The following is a 17,503-nucleotide window of genomic DNA, read 5'->3' as shown; positions in this document are numbered from 1 at the left end:
CATCCGTTCCACTGATTATTCTCATGGTCAAAAAAGTTCTCCTTAGTTCTAGGTTGCTTCTCTCCTTGATTAGTTCCCATTCGTGGCTTCTTGGCCTGCCTGCTGGTGCCTTGGAAAATAGGTTGACCCCACCCCCTCTTCTTTGTGGCAGCCCCTCAAATACTGGAACACTGCTGTCACGTCACCTCTAGTTCAAGAGGTTGTGTTGCAATACAAATAAGTTCTTTGTAAAAGGTTCATTTCGGAGGGGGAAGAAAAGGGGACATCCTGACAGAGCCCTTTGGGAGACCAAAGCTCGATCCCGAGTTGCTTCCATCATTCTATCTCTGTGACAGGTTGTAATGCAAACAGATCCTTTTCTAGTTTCAATAGGGTGTTAGAGCTTCCCATCCTAGTACATAATGGGAAAGGGAGAGGAGAATTCTCATATCCAATGTGGAGGATGAGGGGGAGGGGGAAGGCCAATAAATTGGGGAAGGAGGGTTGAGAACTTCCACCTTTTTACCAGTCCACATTGCAGGAGGAAAACCATGCTAGTCTTAAGCTAGTCCAACGTTTTGATTCTTCCTAAATTTCCATGATTGGAAGCACCACTGGACTACCACAGCAAAACCCAAATAAAATTGGAAAAGCTCCCTGGCCTGCAGCAACCATCAGGGTTCTCCACCAGAGTTCAGCAGAAACCCAGTTTTTTTTCCTCAGTTCCTGTCCTGATGGATGAAGCCCCACAACCAACATGGAGAGCAGCAAGAGCTCTGTTCAAGCCCTTAGATGCCCTACCTAATTCTTTATTTTCCTTTTGTTTTTTTATCTTAAGAGTTAGGTGGCCCCCCCAAGATTGTATTTAAGATGCTTTCAGCTCGGTCTCCCACACGAATGGTTTGGCATATTCTATACGGAATGGGGCTTGTTGCAGCCAACTTGCCATGGGACAATTTAACCTCTGAATTATTTAAAATAATTGTTTTAATTTTTGTCATTCGCATTTCATTCTGTCCCTCCCTTTGCATTCTTTAATGATTTTATTCCATCATTCCTTTGATGTTAGTGTGACTTCTTTTCCGAAGCAAGCTGTCCCAAGGTGAGTTGGCCATGGCGAATTGCCATAGACCCTTATTCTATGTACGATTTGCATAAAGGAATTGTATCCTTTGGATTATTGGATTATTAATTCCATTCCCAAAGCACAGAATTGATTTACACAATATACCGAGTTGGCTTCATCAAACAATCCCCGGTTTCAAGATTCCTCTCCTAATCAACTCTGCCCCAACAGAATGAAATGTGTGTGGTGAAGAGCAGTGTATACAAATTTTTGTGATAAACCGAACTTAAATCCCTTCCTGTAGAGCTATGGAACAAGTGTCAGAAAGCCAGAAGTCCAACTGTCAAAGGATTACGGTTTAATCCTACAAATTTAAACATGCTTTTATTTATTGCCTGTTCCAAAATATGCAGCTGGATGTTTTTGCCTGGAATTCTTTTAAAAAATAGGGTTGCTACAGTTACAGCAAATTGCTTAATCCTGTCTGTGCAGCAGCCCAGCTCTCAGTTGTAAGTTCCCACCAGATAAATGACTACCAATTCTGAATGCGTAGCATAATTTATCAGTTTTTGCTGCCAGAACCCAAAAATTTTGAAGCACCAATTGCCGACGAAGGCGTACCGTCCTATTAAGGAAGCTTTGACAGTCGCTGACTCAATAACCTCTATTTAACTCAACGAGTCGGTTATTCCAGGTATTTCAAACAGATCGTTCCACACCAAATAAAGAGCCAAATGCCTTTTTTATTTTTTTGAACTGTAATTTTTAATCTTCCTGCAAAAAAAAAAAAAAAAAAAATTGCGAACAGGATTTAGTTTAGGAGCAATTTTTGCACATTAACCTGTAGGAACAGTTCAACAATTCCAGGTACACAAAGCTGTTATGGTTTAAACAAGGATAGGATTCTACTTCATCCTAGGCAGAAGCCGGGCCGCAACCTAGATGAAGAAATGGTTTCAGACTTTCACATCCCGAGAGAAATCGGGGGCTCCTGAAGATTTTTATTTTTTCCATTCGTTCTTCTCATAATCCCACTTGGAGCAAAGGCCCATAATTGGGTCCGGTTTTATATCCAGATGCTTCCGGAGCTCCATGGCTTTCCAATCCTCCGATAATGTGTGGGGGACTGGTTTCAGAACTGCAATTGGATGAGATCATGGTTTGAGACAATCCGAGTTAGCCAGCAACAACAAATCTCTCCTATGTGATGGGCGTTGGGCCATGGTTTGTGCCTCTGGAGCCTGGGGAGGGCGAAACTACCGGGTCCACTGTGCCATCACATGCCAAAAGCAGGGGGAGCATGGGGGTGTCGCGTGCATGCACGGGGGGGCAGGGCGCATAGAATTATGGGTGTGGGCACGTACACACGCGACCATCCTGCAGTCACCCCGCTTTTGGCACGCGATGGCAAAAAGGTTAGCCATCACTGATTTAGACACTCGCTTGTGTTCGCAAATTCACGGTCCGTCCATCCGTATTTTCATACCCACCTAGAGCCCCCTTAGCTCAACTCTCTTTACATGTTTGGGAAGACAAAAGTATGGCTCCAACTATTCAGTGGTCTGCAGAATTAAGGCAGATTAGCTAAGGACGATGGTAATGAATCATGGCTTCAATTTATTGAGATATGTGTTATCTGTAAATATATGCCCTGTATGTTTGGAGGTCTTTTAGATTTTTCCTTCCTTCCTCCCTTCCCTCCTTTCTTTCTTCCTTCCTTTTTCTCTCTTTCAGATTTAATTTAAAAAGGAAAAAGAGAGAAAGGCTTGGAGAGGGCCGGTATAAGTGTTCTGTTGGGCTCGAATGTTTAGTGCCCCACCATCCTTCCTATCCTTGTACTAGGAAGCCAAACAAAACGTGAAAAGCTATTTAAAAAGGTCCGCCTGTCTCTTTTTTCATTAGACAAAATTCTCCCACCAATACAAACACTTGGGGGGGGGGGTATACGCTGAATATTCTACTCCCATCAATTTCCCCATGCCCAGCTTCAAAAAACCCCCTAAAAGGGGATGGCTTACCAAACAGAACCTCCCAAATGAAAAATAAAGCTGCGAGGCCAATCATGTAGCCCGCGAAACCGATCGCAGTCTTCCATTCATTCGATGGCTTCAGCATTTCAGCAAAAGTTTTGTCAAATTTGATGTGGTATACTGGAACGAGATGGAGAGAGAGAAGGAAAGAGGGAAGGGACAAAAATCCTTCTTTGTCAAAATACAAAACATTAATACACACACACACACACACACACACACACACGTAGCCAGACCAATGCTCACAACTGAACACACACATTTACATAGAGGTAGCCCTCAATTTACGACCGATCAAAATTACAACAGAACCACCTCCCCCAAAAGGTTCTTATGACCCAGTTCCCAAATTCTGACAGCTGTCCCACCCACGTGGTCACGTGATTGCAATTTGGGCACCTGTCAACCGGCCTGAATTTAAGGCCCTTTATAGCATCCCAATAACTCTGATTTCTGACACTCTTGCTGAAAACCAGCGTTTTCTTCCAGGTTTTGTCAAAAACACCCCATACTGAACAATGAATCACGTAACCACCGTTGCAAAAAAAAACAAAAAACAAAAAAAGATCATAAAATTGAATCGGTACAATCATCAGTCAGTTAAAACTAACTGGCAGACTCCACTACAGTTGTAATTTGAGGATGACCTGCATTTAAATAGGCCAGGCCATTTTTGTTACAAGTTTCTTTTGATTTCCTCTCTTGTAACAATCTCTCCCGCTGCGGTGTTACTCACGAGCAATCTTCTCGTCCGGGGTGAGGGCGGTCCAAGAGCCCTTCTCTTTTTCTTTCAGGGCTTTCTGCTCAGGAGTCAGGTCTTGTATGAATGGAATATCCGGCAAGGGAATCAGAGGGTAATCCTCATAGACGGGCTGAGTATAATGTGGCGCTTTTGTAACTTCTGTTGACAAAAAAATAAATAAAATAAAAAATAAACTACAATGTCTTATTCTAATATATGACCTGGAAACTTTGAAGGACATTAGCAAGGCAGAAATATAAAAACAGAAGAATAAGCATCAAAGTTTTCATTCTCCAAAGATTTGGCATGGCCAAAAAAAATCCCCGGTTTTTATTATTCCTTCAGAAGAAGCTATTACAAAGAATGCCAGAAAATTAGATTTGGATCCATCAGGCCACTATGATAGGCAAGACAATAGCAATAGCACTTAGACTTATATATTGCTTCACAGTGCTTTTACAGCCCTCTCTAAGCAGTTTACTGAAGTCAGCCTTTTGCCCCCAACAATCTGGGTCCTCATTTGACCCACCTCGGAAGGATGGAAGGCTGAATCAACCTTGAGCCTGGTGAGATTCGAACTGCCAAATTGCAGGCAGCCGATAGTCAGCAGAAGTAGCCTGCAATACTGTACTCTAACCACTGCGCCACCTCGGCTCTTGACAAAAGATAAGAGACTTGACGAATGAAAGAAAATATGTCTCCCAGGATAGTGTTGCAGGATCCAATCTCGGTCTGTCACCGGGACCAGAATTTTAGTCTTCCAAGTTGGTAGACAGAAGTTCCCCAAGGATGAGCTCCAAGTGTGAACGCCCAGAAGACTAAACCTCCGGTGACCGACCCAGATTGGATGCTGTAAAAGAGAGCGAGATCAATTCAGCTGCATATTTAACATGAAGTTCTCTACTAGGTAGTTACAGGAGCTAACATTTTAATTTTAGAGAAGTTTTATTATTTAGTGCATGATGAGAACACAACAAAAGAATTTAGATATTAGAAAGGAAGTTTGCATCCCTAAATTGAAATGCACTAGTCAAAGTATTTTCAAGCTACCGGTTAAGATGATTCAATGGCTGGCTTACCATGTCCGTGAGCTCTTGCACAAACAGAAGTGGACAAAACCCGCCTGCCAATAAGGCTAAATGCCCTAGCAGCCAACATCCTGAAACAGAAAAAAAAGGTAGAACATTGTGTAGCACAAATTACTAAGAATCCACCACTTGCAATGTCCTTCCAACTGTCATGTTTTTTCAGGTATCACAAGAGCTTCTGTTGCATTTGGAAATGATGCCAATTCAGACTTAAGTCCATAAGAATAAAAGGCTCTTCTAGGCAACAATACGAAGAACACAGAGGGTGGGGAAGAAATGTTTCAATCCTAACATAAGATTCTCTGTTTAGCAGACACCCCGGGGAATATTTCTATTTAATCTGCTTTCGAGGGATATTTTCAAAATACAACCAATCCTAATCACCCTAAATCACAAATATGTCCAAAGAGTTTCATAAGGTGTACTTCTTCACAACCTCAGTCCGTTTCAGAGCTGCTTTAAAAAGTCAACCCCCGTGAGCTCAGTTTACTTCCGATCAAGATGGGCAGAGACAGACTCATTCCCATGAAGATTTATGACCCATGTTATTGTCTAGAATCCTCAACACCTCACAGGTGAACCTGCATGACCCTATTTTTATTTTTATCCTACCATCTCTCTCTCTTATCTGTCTAGACATCCATATATATCATCTGTCTTACCTATCATCTATCTATCTATCTATCTATCTATCTATCTATCTATCTATCTATCTATCCTATCTATCATTTCTACCTACCCTATTTCCCCCCAAAATAAGACATCCCCTAATAATAAGCCCGATCAGCGCATGTCAATAAGGCCAAGTGCTTATTTCAGTATTCAAAAAAATGTAAGACAGGGTCTTATTTTGGGGGAAACATGGTACTGTCTATCCTATTATCACTTCTACCTATTATCTATCCATCCATCCATCCATCGTATCATCTCTCTCACCTATTATTTTCTATCTCTCCATCCATCCTATTTATCTATTTATCATTCTAGCCTATCTTATCATATCTACCTACTATCTGTCTGTCTATCCTATTATCATTTCTACCTATTATCTATCCATCTATCCATCCATCCACTCACCTATCCTATCATCTCTCTCACCTATTATTTTCTATCTATCCATCCATCGGGGTGGGTTCTACTTACCTCCGCTACCAGTTTGCAATGGGAGCGCACACACAGATCATTCATGACGATGTCTGGGCAGGTGGGCGGAGCCTCCTGCCACCGTTACTACCGGTTCACAAGAACCAGACCAAACCGGGAGCAACCCACCACTGCCATCCATCCATCCATCCAGCCTATTTATCTATCTAGCCTATCTTATCTATCATCTCTACCTACTATCTGTCTATCTATCCTATTATCATTCCTACCTATTATTTCTACCTATTATCTATCTATCTATCCATCCATCCATCTTATTTATCTAGCCTATCTTATCTATCATCTCTACCTACTATCTGTCTGTCTATCCTATTATCATTCCTACCTATTATTATTTCTACCTATTATCTATCCATCCATCTTATTTATCTAGCCTGTTATCTATCATCTCTACCTACTGTCTTATCATTTCTACCTATTATCTATCCATCCATCCACCTGTCCTATCATCTCTCTCACCTTATCTATCCATCCATCATATCTCTCTCTCTTATCTCTCTCTCTTATCTCTCTATCTATCTATCTAAACACATAGTTAAGGTGACTAGCCCGCCTCCCACCTCCCCGCTGCTACTGGTGTCATGATCCCACCTGTCTGCTTGTCTCAGAACCACCTCCCTCTCAGGTGGGTTAAAACGGAGAGAAAAGAATTGGACCAAAGTGTCACCTAGTCGGCATCTACACATCTATATTTTTATCTTCTCCTCCCCCCCTCCACACGCCCCCCCGCCTCCTCCTCCTCCTCCTTTCAACAACAACCCCGCGAGGTAGGTCGGGCTTTCCAGCCCATCCCTCCACCCCCCTACCCACCCCAAACCGGCTCTCCAAAGGGAGCTATTTCCCAGATTCGCCCATCGGGGAATGGAAAGAGGGCAGGGCTGCAAGGTGGGAGGAGGCTACAGAAGTATTTTAACGAATATTTTAATTGGATAGATAGATTAGATAGATAGATAGATAGATAGATAGATAGATAGATAGATAGATGATAGATAGATAGATAGATAGATAGATGATAGATAGATAGATAGATAGATAGATAGATAGATAGATGATAGATAGATAGATAGATAGATAGATAGATAGATAGATAATAAATAAATAAATAAATAAATTTGCCCCTCGTTTGCCCTGCCAGCCCCAGGAGCCGTGTGTGTGTGTGTGTGTGTAGCTCCCCCCTCCCCCAAAAAAGTGCCCCCCCTTCCCGCGCGGAAGCTTATGGCACCCTCCGCCTCAGACAGGCAGCCCTGGGCTGTGGACGATGGGAGTTGTAGTGCGGGGCTCCCGGGAAAGCCACGCCCCACTTCGCGTCTCCCCGCCCCCCCCCCGCGGCCCCCCCCGCCTCCCATCCCTTGGGGGGGTCCTTCCTCCGCGGCCGCCCCCTCAGCCGCCCGCCGGCCAGCCACCCACCCGAGACGTCCCGTGTCCTCTACAGCCGGAGATGGAGGACGGAAGGAGAAAACGGGAGGCGCAGTGCAGGACAGGCCGGAAGTGGGGGGGCGGCCCGAGGCACGACGGGATAGCGGCGGACTCAGCCAGGGAGGAGGGGGAGGAGGAAAAGAGCGGGCGCCATAGAGCTACGACGTGAAGAGCGGCCCGTTTCCGCTTTTTCTTTCCAGCTGAGGTGGAAAGGAGACTCTTCCCATAATTCCCTGCCCGGCAGGATTCCGCCTCAGCCCCTCAAATGATTGCGTTTTCCCCCGCCTCCAGTCCAGCCTAGTCTTCTTTACCTCTCTAGCATGAACTCCCCCCTCTATAGTCGCGGCTGCTTTTATCTCCATTTAAAGACCATCGAGACGGGCTAGAGTGGACGGCTCCCCCCCTTTTTTTTTTCCGCTACCATCTGCGCACGCGCGCCTCTCCCTTACGGCCCCCCCAGTGGCTTTTTTTTTTTTTTTGCGACGTTTTTGCGGCCTTTCCCCCGCCGCCCCGCTCGACGGCGGGCCTGGGCAGCCGCTGCCGCGGGAGTCCCGTGAGGAGGAGGAGAAGGACGGAGGAAGCGGCGGCGGCGGCGGCGGCGATGAAGCTGAGCACGCAGGCCTACTGCAAGATGGTGCTGCACGGCGCCAAGTACCCGCACTGCGCCGTCAACGGGCTGCTGGTGGCCGAGAAGCAGCCTCAGCAGCCGCCGCCGGGTCAGCGGGGCCGGGAGCGGGAGCCGCCGCCGCCCCCCCACACGCTCCTGGTGGACTGCATCCCGCTCTTCCACGGCAGCCTGGCCCTGGCGCCCATGCTGGAGGTGGCGCTCAGCCTGGTGAGAGAGAGAGAGAGAGAGAGAGCCTCCCTGGCCCGGCGCAGGCTACCTTAGAGGAGGATGAGGTCTACCCTGCTGCTCCTCTGGGCCCTACAAAAGATAGATTAGATAGATAGATATGGGGGTATATCCGTGATTATCTTTATCTTTATCATCTCTATATCATCTCTCATCTCTCTCTCTCTCTCTCTCTCTCTCTCTCTCTCTATATATATATATATATATATATGTATGTATGTATGTATGTATGTATGTATGTATGTATGTATGTATATATCACCATCTCTATCTCATCTATATCATCCATCTATATCTATCATCATCTCTCTATCTCTATCATCCATCTATCTATTTATATATATATATATATCATTATCACCATCTCTATATCTTTCTCATCTATCTATACCTATCTATCTATCTATCTATCATCTATATCTATATATATATCATCTATCTATACCTACCTATCTATCTTTTTTTTTTTGCTTTAATTTATATGCCGCCCTTCTCCGGAGACTCAGGGCGGCTTAGAATGCGTTAAGCAATAGCCTTCATTCTTTTGTATATTTTATACAAAGTCAGCTTATTGCCCCCATAATCCAGGTCCTCATTTTACCTACCTTAGAAAGGATGGAAGGCTGAGTCAACCTTGAGCCTGGTGAGATTCGAACCTGCAGTAATTGCAGGCAGCAGATGTTAATTACAGTGCTTTAGTCCACTGTACTACAGGCTCTATCTATCTTATCTATCTATCAATATATATCATTATCACCATCTCTATATCTCTCTCATCTATCTATACCTATCTATCTATCTGTCTATCTATCTATCTATATCATCTATATCAGGGGTCACCAACCTTTCAGACCTCAGGGACCACTAAATTTATAATTTTAAATCCCACGGACCACTAATATGAATCTTTTTTAAAAAGATAAATAGTATTTAGTGATATAAAAATGCAAATAATTTTTCTGGGGACCACCAGTTGGTGACCACTCATCTATATCATATATCCATCATCTATCTTTCTATCATCTCTATATCATCTCTCATCTATATCTCAATATCATCTACTGTGTTTCCCTGAAAATAAGACCCTGTCTTATATTTTTTTTTGAACCCTGAAATAAGCGCTTGGCCTTATTGCCATGCGTTCAAAAGCCCGATTGGGCTTATTATCAGGGGATGTCTTATTTTGGGGCAAAAGTATCTATATCATTTAACTATATTTATATCATCTATCTACATATATCTATATCATCTGTATCGTCTATCATCTCTATCCCTCATCTATATATCTGTCATCTATAATATCTATCATCTCTATATCATCTCTATTATCTATCTATTTATCTAGCTGTCTTATTTATATTTTTGTCATGTTCATGTTGTGCATATTGGAGGTGGTGACCCTTGGAGAGCTGCCATGCAACGAAATTTCATTTAATGTATGCCGATTCGTGTACATTTAAAGTGACAATAAAGTTATTCTAAAAGTTAATGAGGGGCCCCTTGGCTTGGGGGGCGTGGAGCAGGAGCCTCCTCCAACGGGAGCAGTCTATCCCCCCCCACCAAAGAAAATACCGGCTACTCCTCAACTTACCATCACAATTGAGCCCAAAATGTATGTCGTTAAATGAGACATTGGTTAAGTGAGTTTTGTCCCCTTATACGATGTTTCCCGCCGCAGTCGTTAAGTGACTGCCATTGTTAAATTAGTCACCCAGTTGTTAAGTGAATCTGGCTCCCCCCCCCCCCCCAATGGATTTTGCTTGCCAGAAGGTCGCAAAAGGGGATTGCATGCCTCCAGGACACTGCTGTCTTGGCCAAACCCCATGGGCTTTACAAAAGGGAGATTTGCGAGATACTTCTGGGCTTCGTATGTTAGCTGTAGATAGAAATATTTGGAAAATGACATTTTGTGCCTGGATCTGAAAAGTCTCGCTGAAGACCAAAAAATGCCAGCAAACACCTTCCTACCTATTAAACACTGTAGTTTTATCACCAAGCTTTCCGGCGTTATTTTGCCAGGCAAAGTCTTACGTGAAAATACCCGCAAAATTAGGCTTGCATTTGTACCTGGTGGGATTGAAAATACAGCTGCTGTAGAACCTGGACAGTTGTGAGTCTGCATGCCAATGAATTCAAGCAATTGAATTTGTGTGTTTCCAGCTGAACTGGAAACGGTGAGAGCCGAATCAATTAGTAAATGAGGGTGACTTGCTGAGGGGGACTTAGGACAGATTGAGAAGACTTAATTAGAGATAGTGCCTCATGTCTTAGGAGGTCAAGACGCTGATCTATCTTTGGGGAACTTTTTGTCGCTGCTGTTCCCTCGGAGTAATTATATTTGACAGCTTGATTTGCAGATGGCCAGTAGAAATAATGAGAAGTGAAAAGTATGATTGACCTGGCTATCCTGCCAGGCTTGGCTACCCATCTGGCCAAGCTCACAAAGCATAAGACAGTAACTCAACGGAGAAGAGTAATTTAGCAGGTGAAAGGTGGAGAACGGGTAGTTTTCCATCAAGGGCTGAATGCTGTCTAACAAAATCTTACGCAGCTTGCAGTCCGGCCCAGTAATGTGAACCAGAAATGTGAAATGAGTCCTAGATATGAAAACAGTACAGGTAGTCCTTGATCTATGACCACAATTGAGCCCAAAGTTTCTGTTGCTAAGTGAGACATTTGTTAAGTGAATTTTGTCCCAATTTGACAACCTTTCTGCACCCAGGTGTTAAGTGAATCACCGCAGGTGTTAAAATAACATGGTGGTTAAGTGAATCTGGCTTCCCCATCGACTTTGCTCGTCAGACGGTTGTAAAAAAAGGGGTCACGTGACCCTGGGACACTGCAGCCGTCATAAATATGAGTCAGTTGCCAAGCCTCTTGAATTTTAATCATGTTGCTACAATGGTCATAAGTGTGAAAAACGGTTACAAGTCACTTTTTCAATACCGTTGTAAGTTTGAAGGGTCACTAAATCAATTGTTCTAAGTCAAGGACCCCCTGTATAAACCAAAGAGCAATAGAAGAATATTAGTATGAAAACATTTTCTGTTTGTTTAGTTTTGACTTGCAAGATCTCAACCTGCTGGCTAGTCAAACAACAATTTTAAGGCCTTTTAAATGGTTATGATTGTGATGGCAGGTGGCTCTTTACCAGTGATAATAAACAAGAGCTTAACAAAACGCACCCACATCATTTCAATGGAAGAGATTATTTGCAGAGCTCTTAGACAGTTTAATTTGGGGCTAGAAACACAGCTGCTAAACAATGAGATAGATGTGTTTGGGAAACAGAAGGTCAGAATGCAAAATGTTTGGGAAACCGTTTTTCCCCCCCTTTTTTAAAAAAAATATATATAGCAGGAATATACATAATTGCTGGGTAGTTTTTCCGTTTCCCTAAATCACTGGATTATTTTAATCAGATAATCTCATTACGGGAAGCAAATGTTGGAAGCTTCAAAGCCACCAAGCAGGGCCAGAATCTGAGTTAGGATAAATGCATTCAGATCAGATTGGGCCTCCTAACGTTTAATTTTTTCTAAGTATTTTAATAAAGCTTTATGGCAGATTAGATAATACGGTGCATTATGATAAAATAAAGACTTTTATGCAAAGGCTGACCGTAATTAAAGTGCCTTCTGGGAGGAAGGAGACGTTATTTGAGCCTTATCGCCAGATCTTAGCTGTCAGGGCTTCCTTAAAGCCTGCAGTCCTGGCTGTCATCTGTTTTGGATGTGGGCCACTCAGGATGGAATTAATAAACTGCTTTATTCTCCTCCCCCCAAAGTTCAGCCTGTGCTGACCCACCTCTCAGTATCGTTGGAGGAATTACAGACGGAAGGGGAGGGGGAGAATTCCTTTGTTCTTGTTCGGGCCATCTGTCTCTTTTCTCTTTGTCTTGTTCCTTTCCTCCCTTGGATTAGCTTTTCCTTTCATTTTGCATGGAAATCATCAGAGGTTGAAGAAGAAGGTGCCAATAGACGAGAACATTTGTAGCTCAGGGTTGAATTGGACAGGGTGTCCATGGTGCTTTCCGAGCTTGGTGGGTTTTTTTGGCAGACGTTTCATGACCTAACTAGGTAACATCATCAGTGCACAGTGCCAAGAAAACCACCAAAGCTCAGAGAGCATCAAGACCCCATTGAAAAACGAGGTTTCTCTTCCCCTGCGTGTTGCTTTTATTGCATTTTTGAATTGCGTACTCATAGTCCCTAAGCCAGCCACAGAGAACTGAGGATGGCTAAGAAAAAGACTCAGGGGTCTCCATACTTGGCCACTTTAAGACTTGTGAACGTCCATTCCAAGAATTCTGGGATCACGGGGCATTTTACAGATGGCATTTTACTAAGACTCTGTGAGCAAAAATGAATGGACATATCCTGGCAGAGATCCTATTTGACCCCAGATCTCTCTTATCCACTCCACTGATAGCAAGACGGCAAACAGAGGACAATTGACATCCTATGGCATTCTTGGGAACATCAAAATCCCACGTTCGTTGCACCTTTCAGTACACTATGCGCTTCTTTAGATCTGCTAATTCAGAAAACGCTTTTGTCCATTGCGGTAGCTATTTATCATTAACAAAACAAGGGTCGTAATAGAATTTGTCACAAACTTCCAAGTCCTGCGTAAGAAGCTTAACAAGCATGTTTGGTATACAGACCACACCTTTTCAGATATCTGGCAGGTGAAAGCCAATTGCCAGTTATATCATCATCTCCTTTGTTCCAGCAGCTTTCAGCACGTTCTCTTAATGGGTGTCAAACGATATGCCAGGGTCAAATAACGCTCAAGAAAACATATCGGGTTGCAATTTGAATAAAATTGTTTGCTGCAAACGTCTATTATTTTCATCTCTGCCTTGATTGGCTTTGGGTGCTTATTTTTTTTTTTTTAATGACCTTTTCAGATTGATTCTTGGTGCCGAGAGAACAGCTACGTAATAGCTGGCTACTACCAAGCAAATGAACGTGTGAAGGATGCCAGGTGTGTAGCTGGGTTTGTCTTCCTTATCCTTGACTTAATTCATCTTTTGCAGGACAATCCTTCCCAGTTTCTTCAGAGTTGTCCATGCTTTGTGTTACAGCAGTGAAGCAGTTGAAGAAACTGCCTTAGGGCTCTAAAGCAGAGTTCTCCAAATTTGATAACTTAAAGACTTGTGGCCTTCAACTCCCAGAATTCTCCAGGAAGAATTCTCTGAGGAATTCTGGGAGTTGAAGTCCACAAGCCTTAAAGGTGCCAAGTTTGGAGACCCCCTACTCTAAAGAACAGTAAGAGGAGCCAGTAGAAAATCGTTTGGCGCTGTTTTTAGTTTGGGTTGAGAATTATTTGTATCTGCTATCGAGATCAATTTTATCTCTGAAATTATTTCTTCCTTCAGCTTTAACGGAAGCCATCCTTTACTTGGCTTGTTACTCTCAATCTGATCAAATTTTCTTCTCTTTATTTTGTAGTCCAAACCTGCTTGCCGAAAAAGTCGCCTCCAGGATTGCAGAAAACTTCAATGATACAGCCCTCATAATGGTAGGTATGCGTTTTCTTTCTTTAATATTTATTTCATGGTCAATTCCATTAGTTGACTTGCTTCAAGAGTTATCTAACAACAGAGGGGACTGGCAACCATAAATACCGGGCACAAATCTTATAATCTTATAATATGTATTAGGATAAAAATTAAAATTGATAACCTGAGATTTCTATCAAGGATTTTTACTTTCAAACGAGCAATCTATATTGAAGCAATTCAGAGCAATTAAAGTCTCTTATTTATTTCATGCTCTTTTGATGTAAGATGGTCATTTATGTTGAGAGTGGACAGCCTGTCCTGAGAATCATTTTGGAAATGGCAGCAAGCCGCCGCCCTCCTATATATTAACCTCATGTTACACTTACAGATCCCTGAATAGCAATAAGCGACATGCTTTAGTGTTGACATATTCCATTTTAATGTCTTGGTATAGTACAGCCATGTTTTTCTGTTCTGCTTCAGGTAGATAACACTAGATTTACTATGAAGTGCCTAAAACCAGCAGTTCATGTGTACGAACACCACGAAAACAAATGGCGATGCAGAGACCCACACGTGTGAGTATTCTTAAAATAAACTTTCCCGTCTGAAAAATGGACGCCTTTCGCGCTTCTTTTACTTGCTCCTTCCCTTCCTATTCAAAAAGTACAAAACGAAAGGATGAAAGTTAAAAACGACCACAGTTGTGACTGGAACTTCCATCGCTAAGCGAGGCAGTCACTAAGGGAGTCGTGGCTGTTTTACAAGCCCTGTTTGCTGTGATCGTTAAGCAGATCGCCTGGTGGTTAAAACAGATCCGTCTTCCCCCATTCACTTCACTTGTTGAAAGCTGCCAGTGGCAATCACATGACCCCAGGATGCAGTAACCGTTGTAAATGTGAGGACTGGTCATCAGTCACTCATTCCAGCACCCCGTTGTTCCTTCGAACGGGGTCACTCATCTTTTATTTCTCCCTTCTCTCCCATGCTAGTGATTATTGCGAAGATTGGACAGAAGCCCAAAGGATCTCCGAATCCCTTTTGGACAGCCGGTCCTATGAAACCCTGGTGGATTTCGATAACCACTTAGATGACATTCGGAATGACTGGACAAACCCCGAGATTAACAAGGCGGTTTTGCATCTCTGCTAAGGAGATTCCCACCGACTTGACCTGCTGGGGATTTTCACTGTGCCGAAGAAAGCAAAAAAAGAGCATTAATTTTCAGGTGTCAGGTGAGTGAGGCCCCTCCCTTAGACAAGGATGTGTTGCCATGCAGTCAAGTCTTTTTAATGAGAATCTTTGGGACATCCACCATACTTGGAAGCCTTTTCTGTCCATCGCCCTTTTGTCCTCCTGCTGATGCATTCTTGTTACTCTCCAACTAGAGTCTACTTGTTCCAAATCGTTCGTATTAAAAAGTTTTGACTTAACTTTTCATATCCTTTAGAGACAGATTTTCTAAAAAAAAAAAAGATTTATGAAATATCTCAGAGAGCTAACAGCTAGTTTTATTTTTAAAGAAGCTGCATCTAAATAAACAATTGAACTTTACATGGTCAGGTCAGTTTTGGAAGCTCTTATTCCAAGGGCTGATTTCTGGACATGGTTGCGCAGTGGACGGATATATTATGCAGGGAGAAAACAACTTGAGGTAACTCCCCAGAGGCTGCCAAGTTTCTTTACTTATTCTGGGAATGTTGCAATTTTTCTGACTCTCCAGTTTTGAGTGTTAAGAGTCTGTTTGGGTTCCCCTTGAACAGAACAGAATTCCCCTTCCTTGAATTCAGTATAAATGGAATAGACCAAACAGCCAAGAGAATTATAAATACATGTTTTTGTTCACAAAAAGCAAACTCGTTCTCTTTATTCTTGCATCTGGGGGAAAAAATGTAAATTCTTTGATGTTTAATTGCACAAACAGAGGAAGATTTCAATTCCTGAACCATTTTTGATGGAGGTAGCCTCTAACTCAGTACTCCCCCTTTGTGTTGCCCCTTCAGGGCAGCTGTGAGTTGTGCTTTTGCAACACACTCCTCTGATTTGCCAATTCTGTTCTGGGCCTCCAAGTTCTGATTAGTTATTCAGGTTTTCATAGACCAGATTTTTCCAAGTCCGGAAAGAATCTCCCGTTACAATTCAGTGCAAACTTTTAATCTTTGCACACCAAGGGGAGAAGAATGTGCAACTCCCTTTAAAATCAGTGCACTCCAAATGTTTTGCTCTGGAAAACCTGGTCCCCCTACCTTCCATAGCACGCCCGCACATTGCTGGACGCATCTCCTGTGGCCTGTCTAGTGAGAGTAAGCGTTGAAGAGCACAACTGTTGGTCGTTCAGCACTTGCCTTCCTGTTCATTTTTCATGCTTTTTCCTTGCAAGCAAATGTTATGGCGTCTTAGCAGTTGGGTTGCCTGTTGAGCTGTTTGGATCCGGCTTGTAATATAATGGTTTTGTGATGTAAAATGTAAAAGAGTCTTTAAAACAATACAACCCTGTGTTACCTTGGGATTTTTTTTTTTCTTTTCTTTTTTTAAAAGGATAACTTCTAGCACGGATGGCTGCATCTTCCTTGTGTTGTTTTTACGTCTGATTTTTTTTTTTTTTTTTTTTTTGTTTGTTTGTTTCTTCCCCCTCAGCCCGACTGATCCTGTATTAATGCAACCTTTTATTTATGGCATATTCGATATCTCAAAAAGTAACTGGGCTTTTATGTTGCTTTATTTCCTTCATCCCCTTGAAAATAAAGCTGATGAAACAAGCCTCGTTTTGTAAGATGATGTGATACTATTCTGTTTTGTTAGGCTAAAGTTGTCCTTAACAGAGCATTGCAGGGCAGGGAAGGATCTTCCTGGCTGTTGAGATGGAGGTTCAGGATGTGTTGGAAAGCAGAGGAGGGTTGTGTGATTAAATGTAGCCTTACGTGCAGTGGCTGCTTTTAAAATCTGTACTCTCTGGAAAGAGTGTTTGAATTGCCTAAAACCCGGCCCTTAAGATAGCTGGCCGAGCTTCCCTGCTTTCTCTATAATGATCTAAAGACCTTTGGCAATGCCGAATGATGGATGGGTGTCTCGGAGGGTATGTGGAAAATTTTATGGGGTGTATTGCCAACCGAAAAACATCTCCGCTTTGCTTTAGTGTGATCTTCGGCTAGAAAATAAAATCTCTGAAAGCATTTCTCAATCTTTATTCGTATATCTGGTTATAAACTCTTCAAATTGGAACAACTAATAGAGGAGCGAATACTTCAAACCCAGGTACCAGAAGGTGGAAACACAGAGGTGGAATTATATGGAAGAATGTGTTTCAAAGGCCTATGATCATAATGTGTAATTTATTTGGGCAGCCATGTCTCATTCTCGGCTGGATTTCATATCTGCAGTGGGCATCCTATTCGACAGAGAGGCTAACTCGGAACAGCATCTCGATACCATGACAAATTCAAGTGCCTCTCCTTGAGACAGTCCCACAGCTTGCCACTGGTTTAAACTTCGGCCTGATTAAGTCTGCACGCAAGGGACAGTCAAATTTTAGGGAGCACGTATGCTTGATCGCACACACTTCAGAGAGCTGTACACACTTACTCTTAGTCCTAGGAAGAGAAGAGAGGCGGGATTCCTTTTCAGAGAAGCTCTTTGGGTGTCGCCTTAAAAGATCG

At 42.9% G+C, this 17,503-nt stretch overlaps 2 protein-coding genes across 2 annotated transcripts; one reads left to right on the top strand and one right to left on the bottom strand.

The window, feature by feature from the left end:
* Positions 1-1,784: 1,784 nt before the first annotated feature.
* Positions 1,785-7,713, bottom strand: COX4I1 (cytochrome c oxidase subunit 4I1). Its single transcript, XM_034426567.3, has 5 exons — positions 7,477-7,713; positions 4,897-4,976; positions 3,812-3,976; positions 3,064-3,195; positions 1,785-2,183 (listed from the first exon to the last, which is right to left on the bottom strand). The coding sequence occupies exons 2-5, from the start codon at positions 4,973-4,975 to the stop codon at positions 2,047-2,049; spliced, it is 513 nt and encodes a 170-aa protein (XP_034282458.2). The 5' UTR covers position 4,976; positions 7,477-7,713; the 3' UTR covers positions 1,785-2,046.
* A 266-nt stretch (positions 7,714-7,979) lies between these two features.
* Positions 7,980-16,606, top strand: EMC8 (ER membrane protein complex subunit 8). The gene is made up of 5 exons (XM_060682479.2): positions 7,980-8,320; positions 13,251-13,327; positions 13,795-13,868; positions 14,335-14,425; positions 14,840-16,606. Exons 1-5 carry the CDS (start codon positions 8,087-8,089, stop codon positions 14,997-14,999), a joined length of 636 nt encoding a protein of 211 aa, XP_060538462.1. The 5' UTR covers positions 7,980-8,086; the 3' UTR covers positions 15,000-16,606.
* Positions 16,607-17,503: the final 897 nt, after the last annotated feature.

This window comes from Pantherophis guttatus, chromosome 11 (assembly GCF_059756535.1).
Source record: "Pantherophis guttatus breed Tessera chromosome 11, ASM5975653v1, whole genome shotgun sequence".
NCBI lineage: Eukaryota > Metazoa > Chordata > Lepidosauria > Squamata > Colubridae > Pantherophis > Pantherophis guttatus.
Note: the sequence above shows the minus strand (reverse complement) of the source record. Positions and strands in the feature narration are given on the sequence as shown.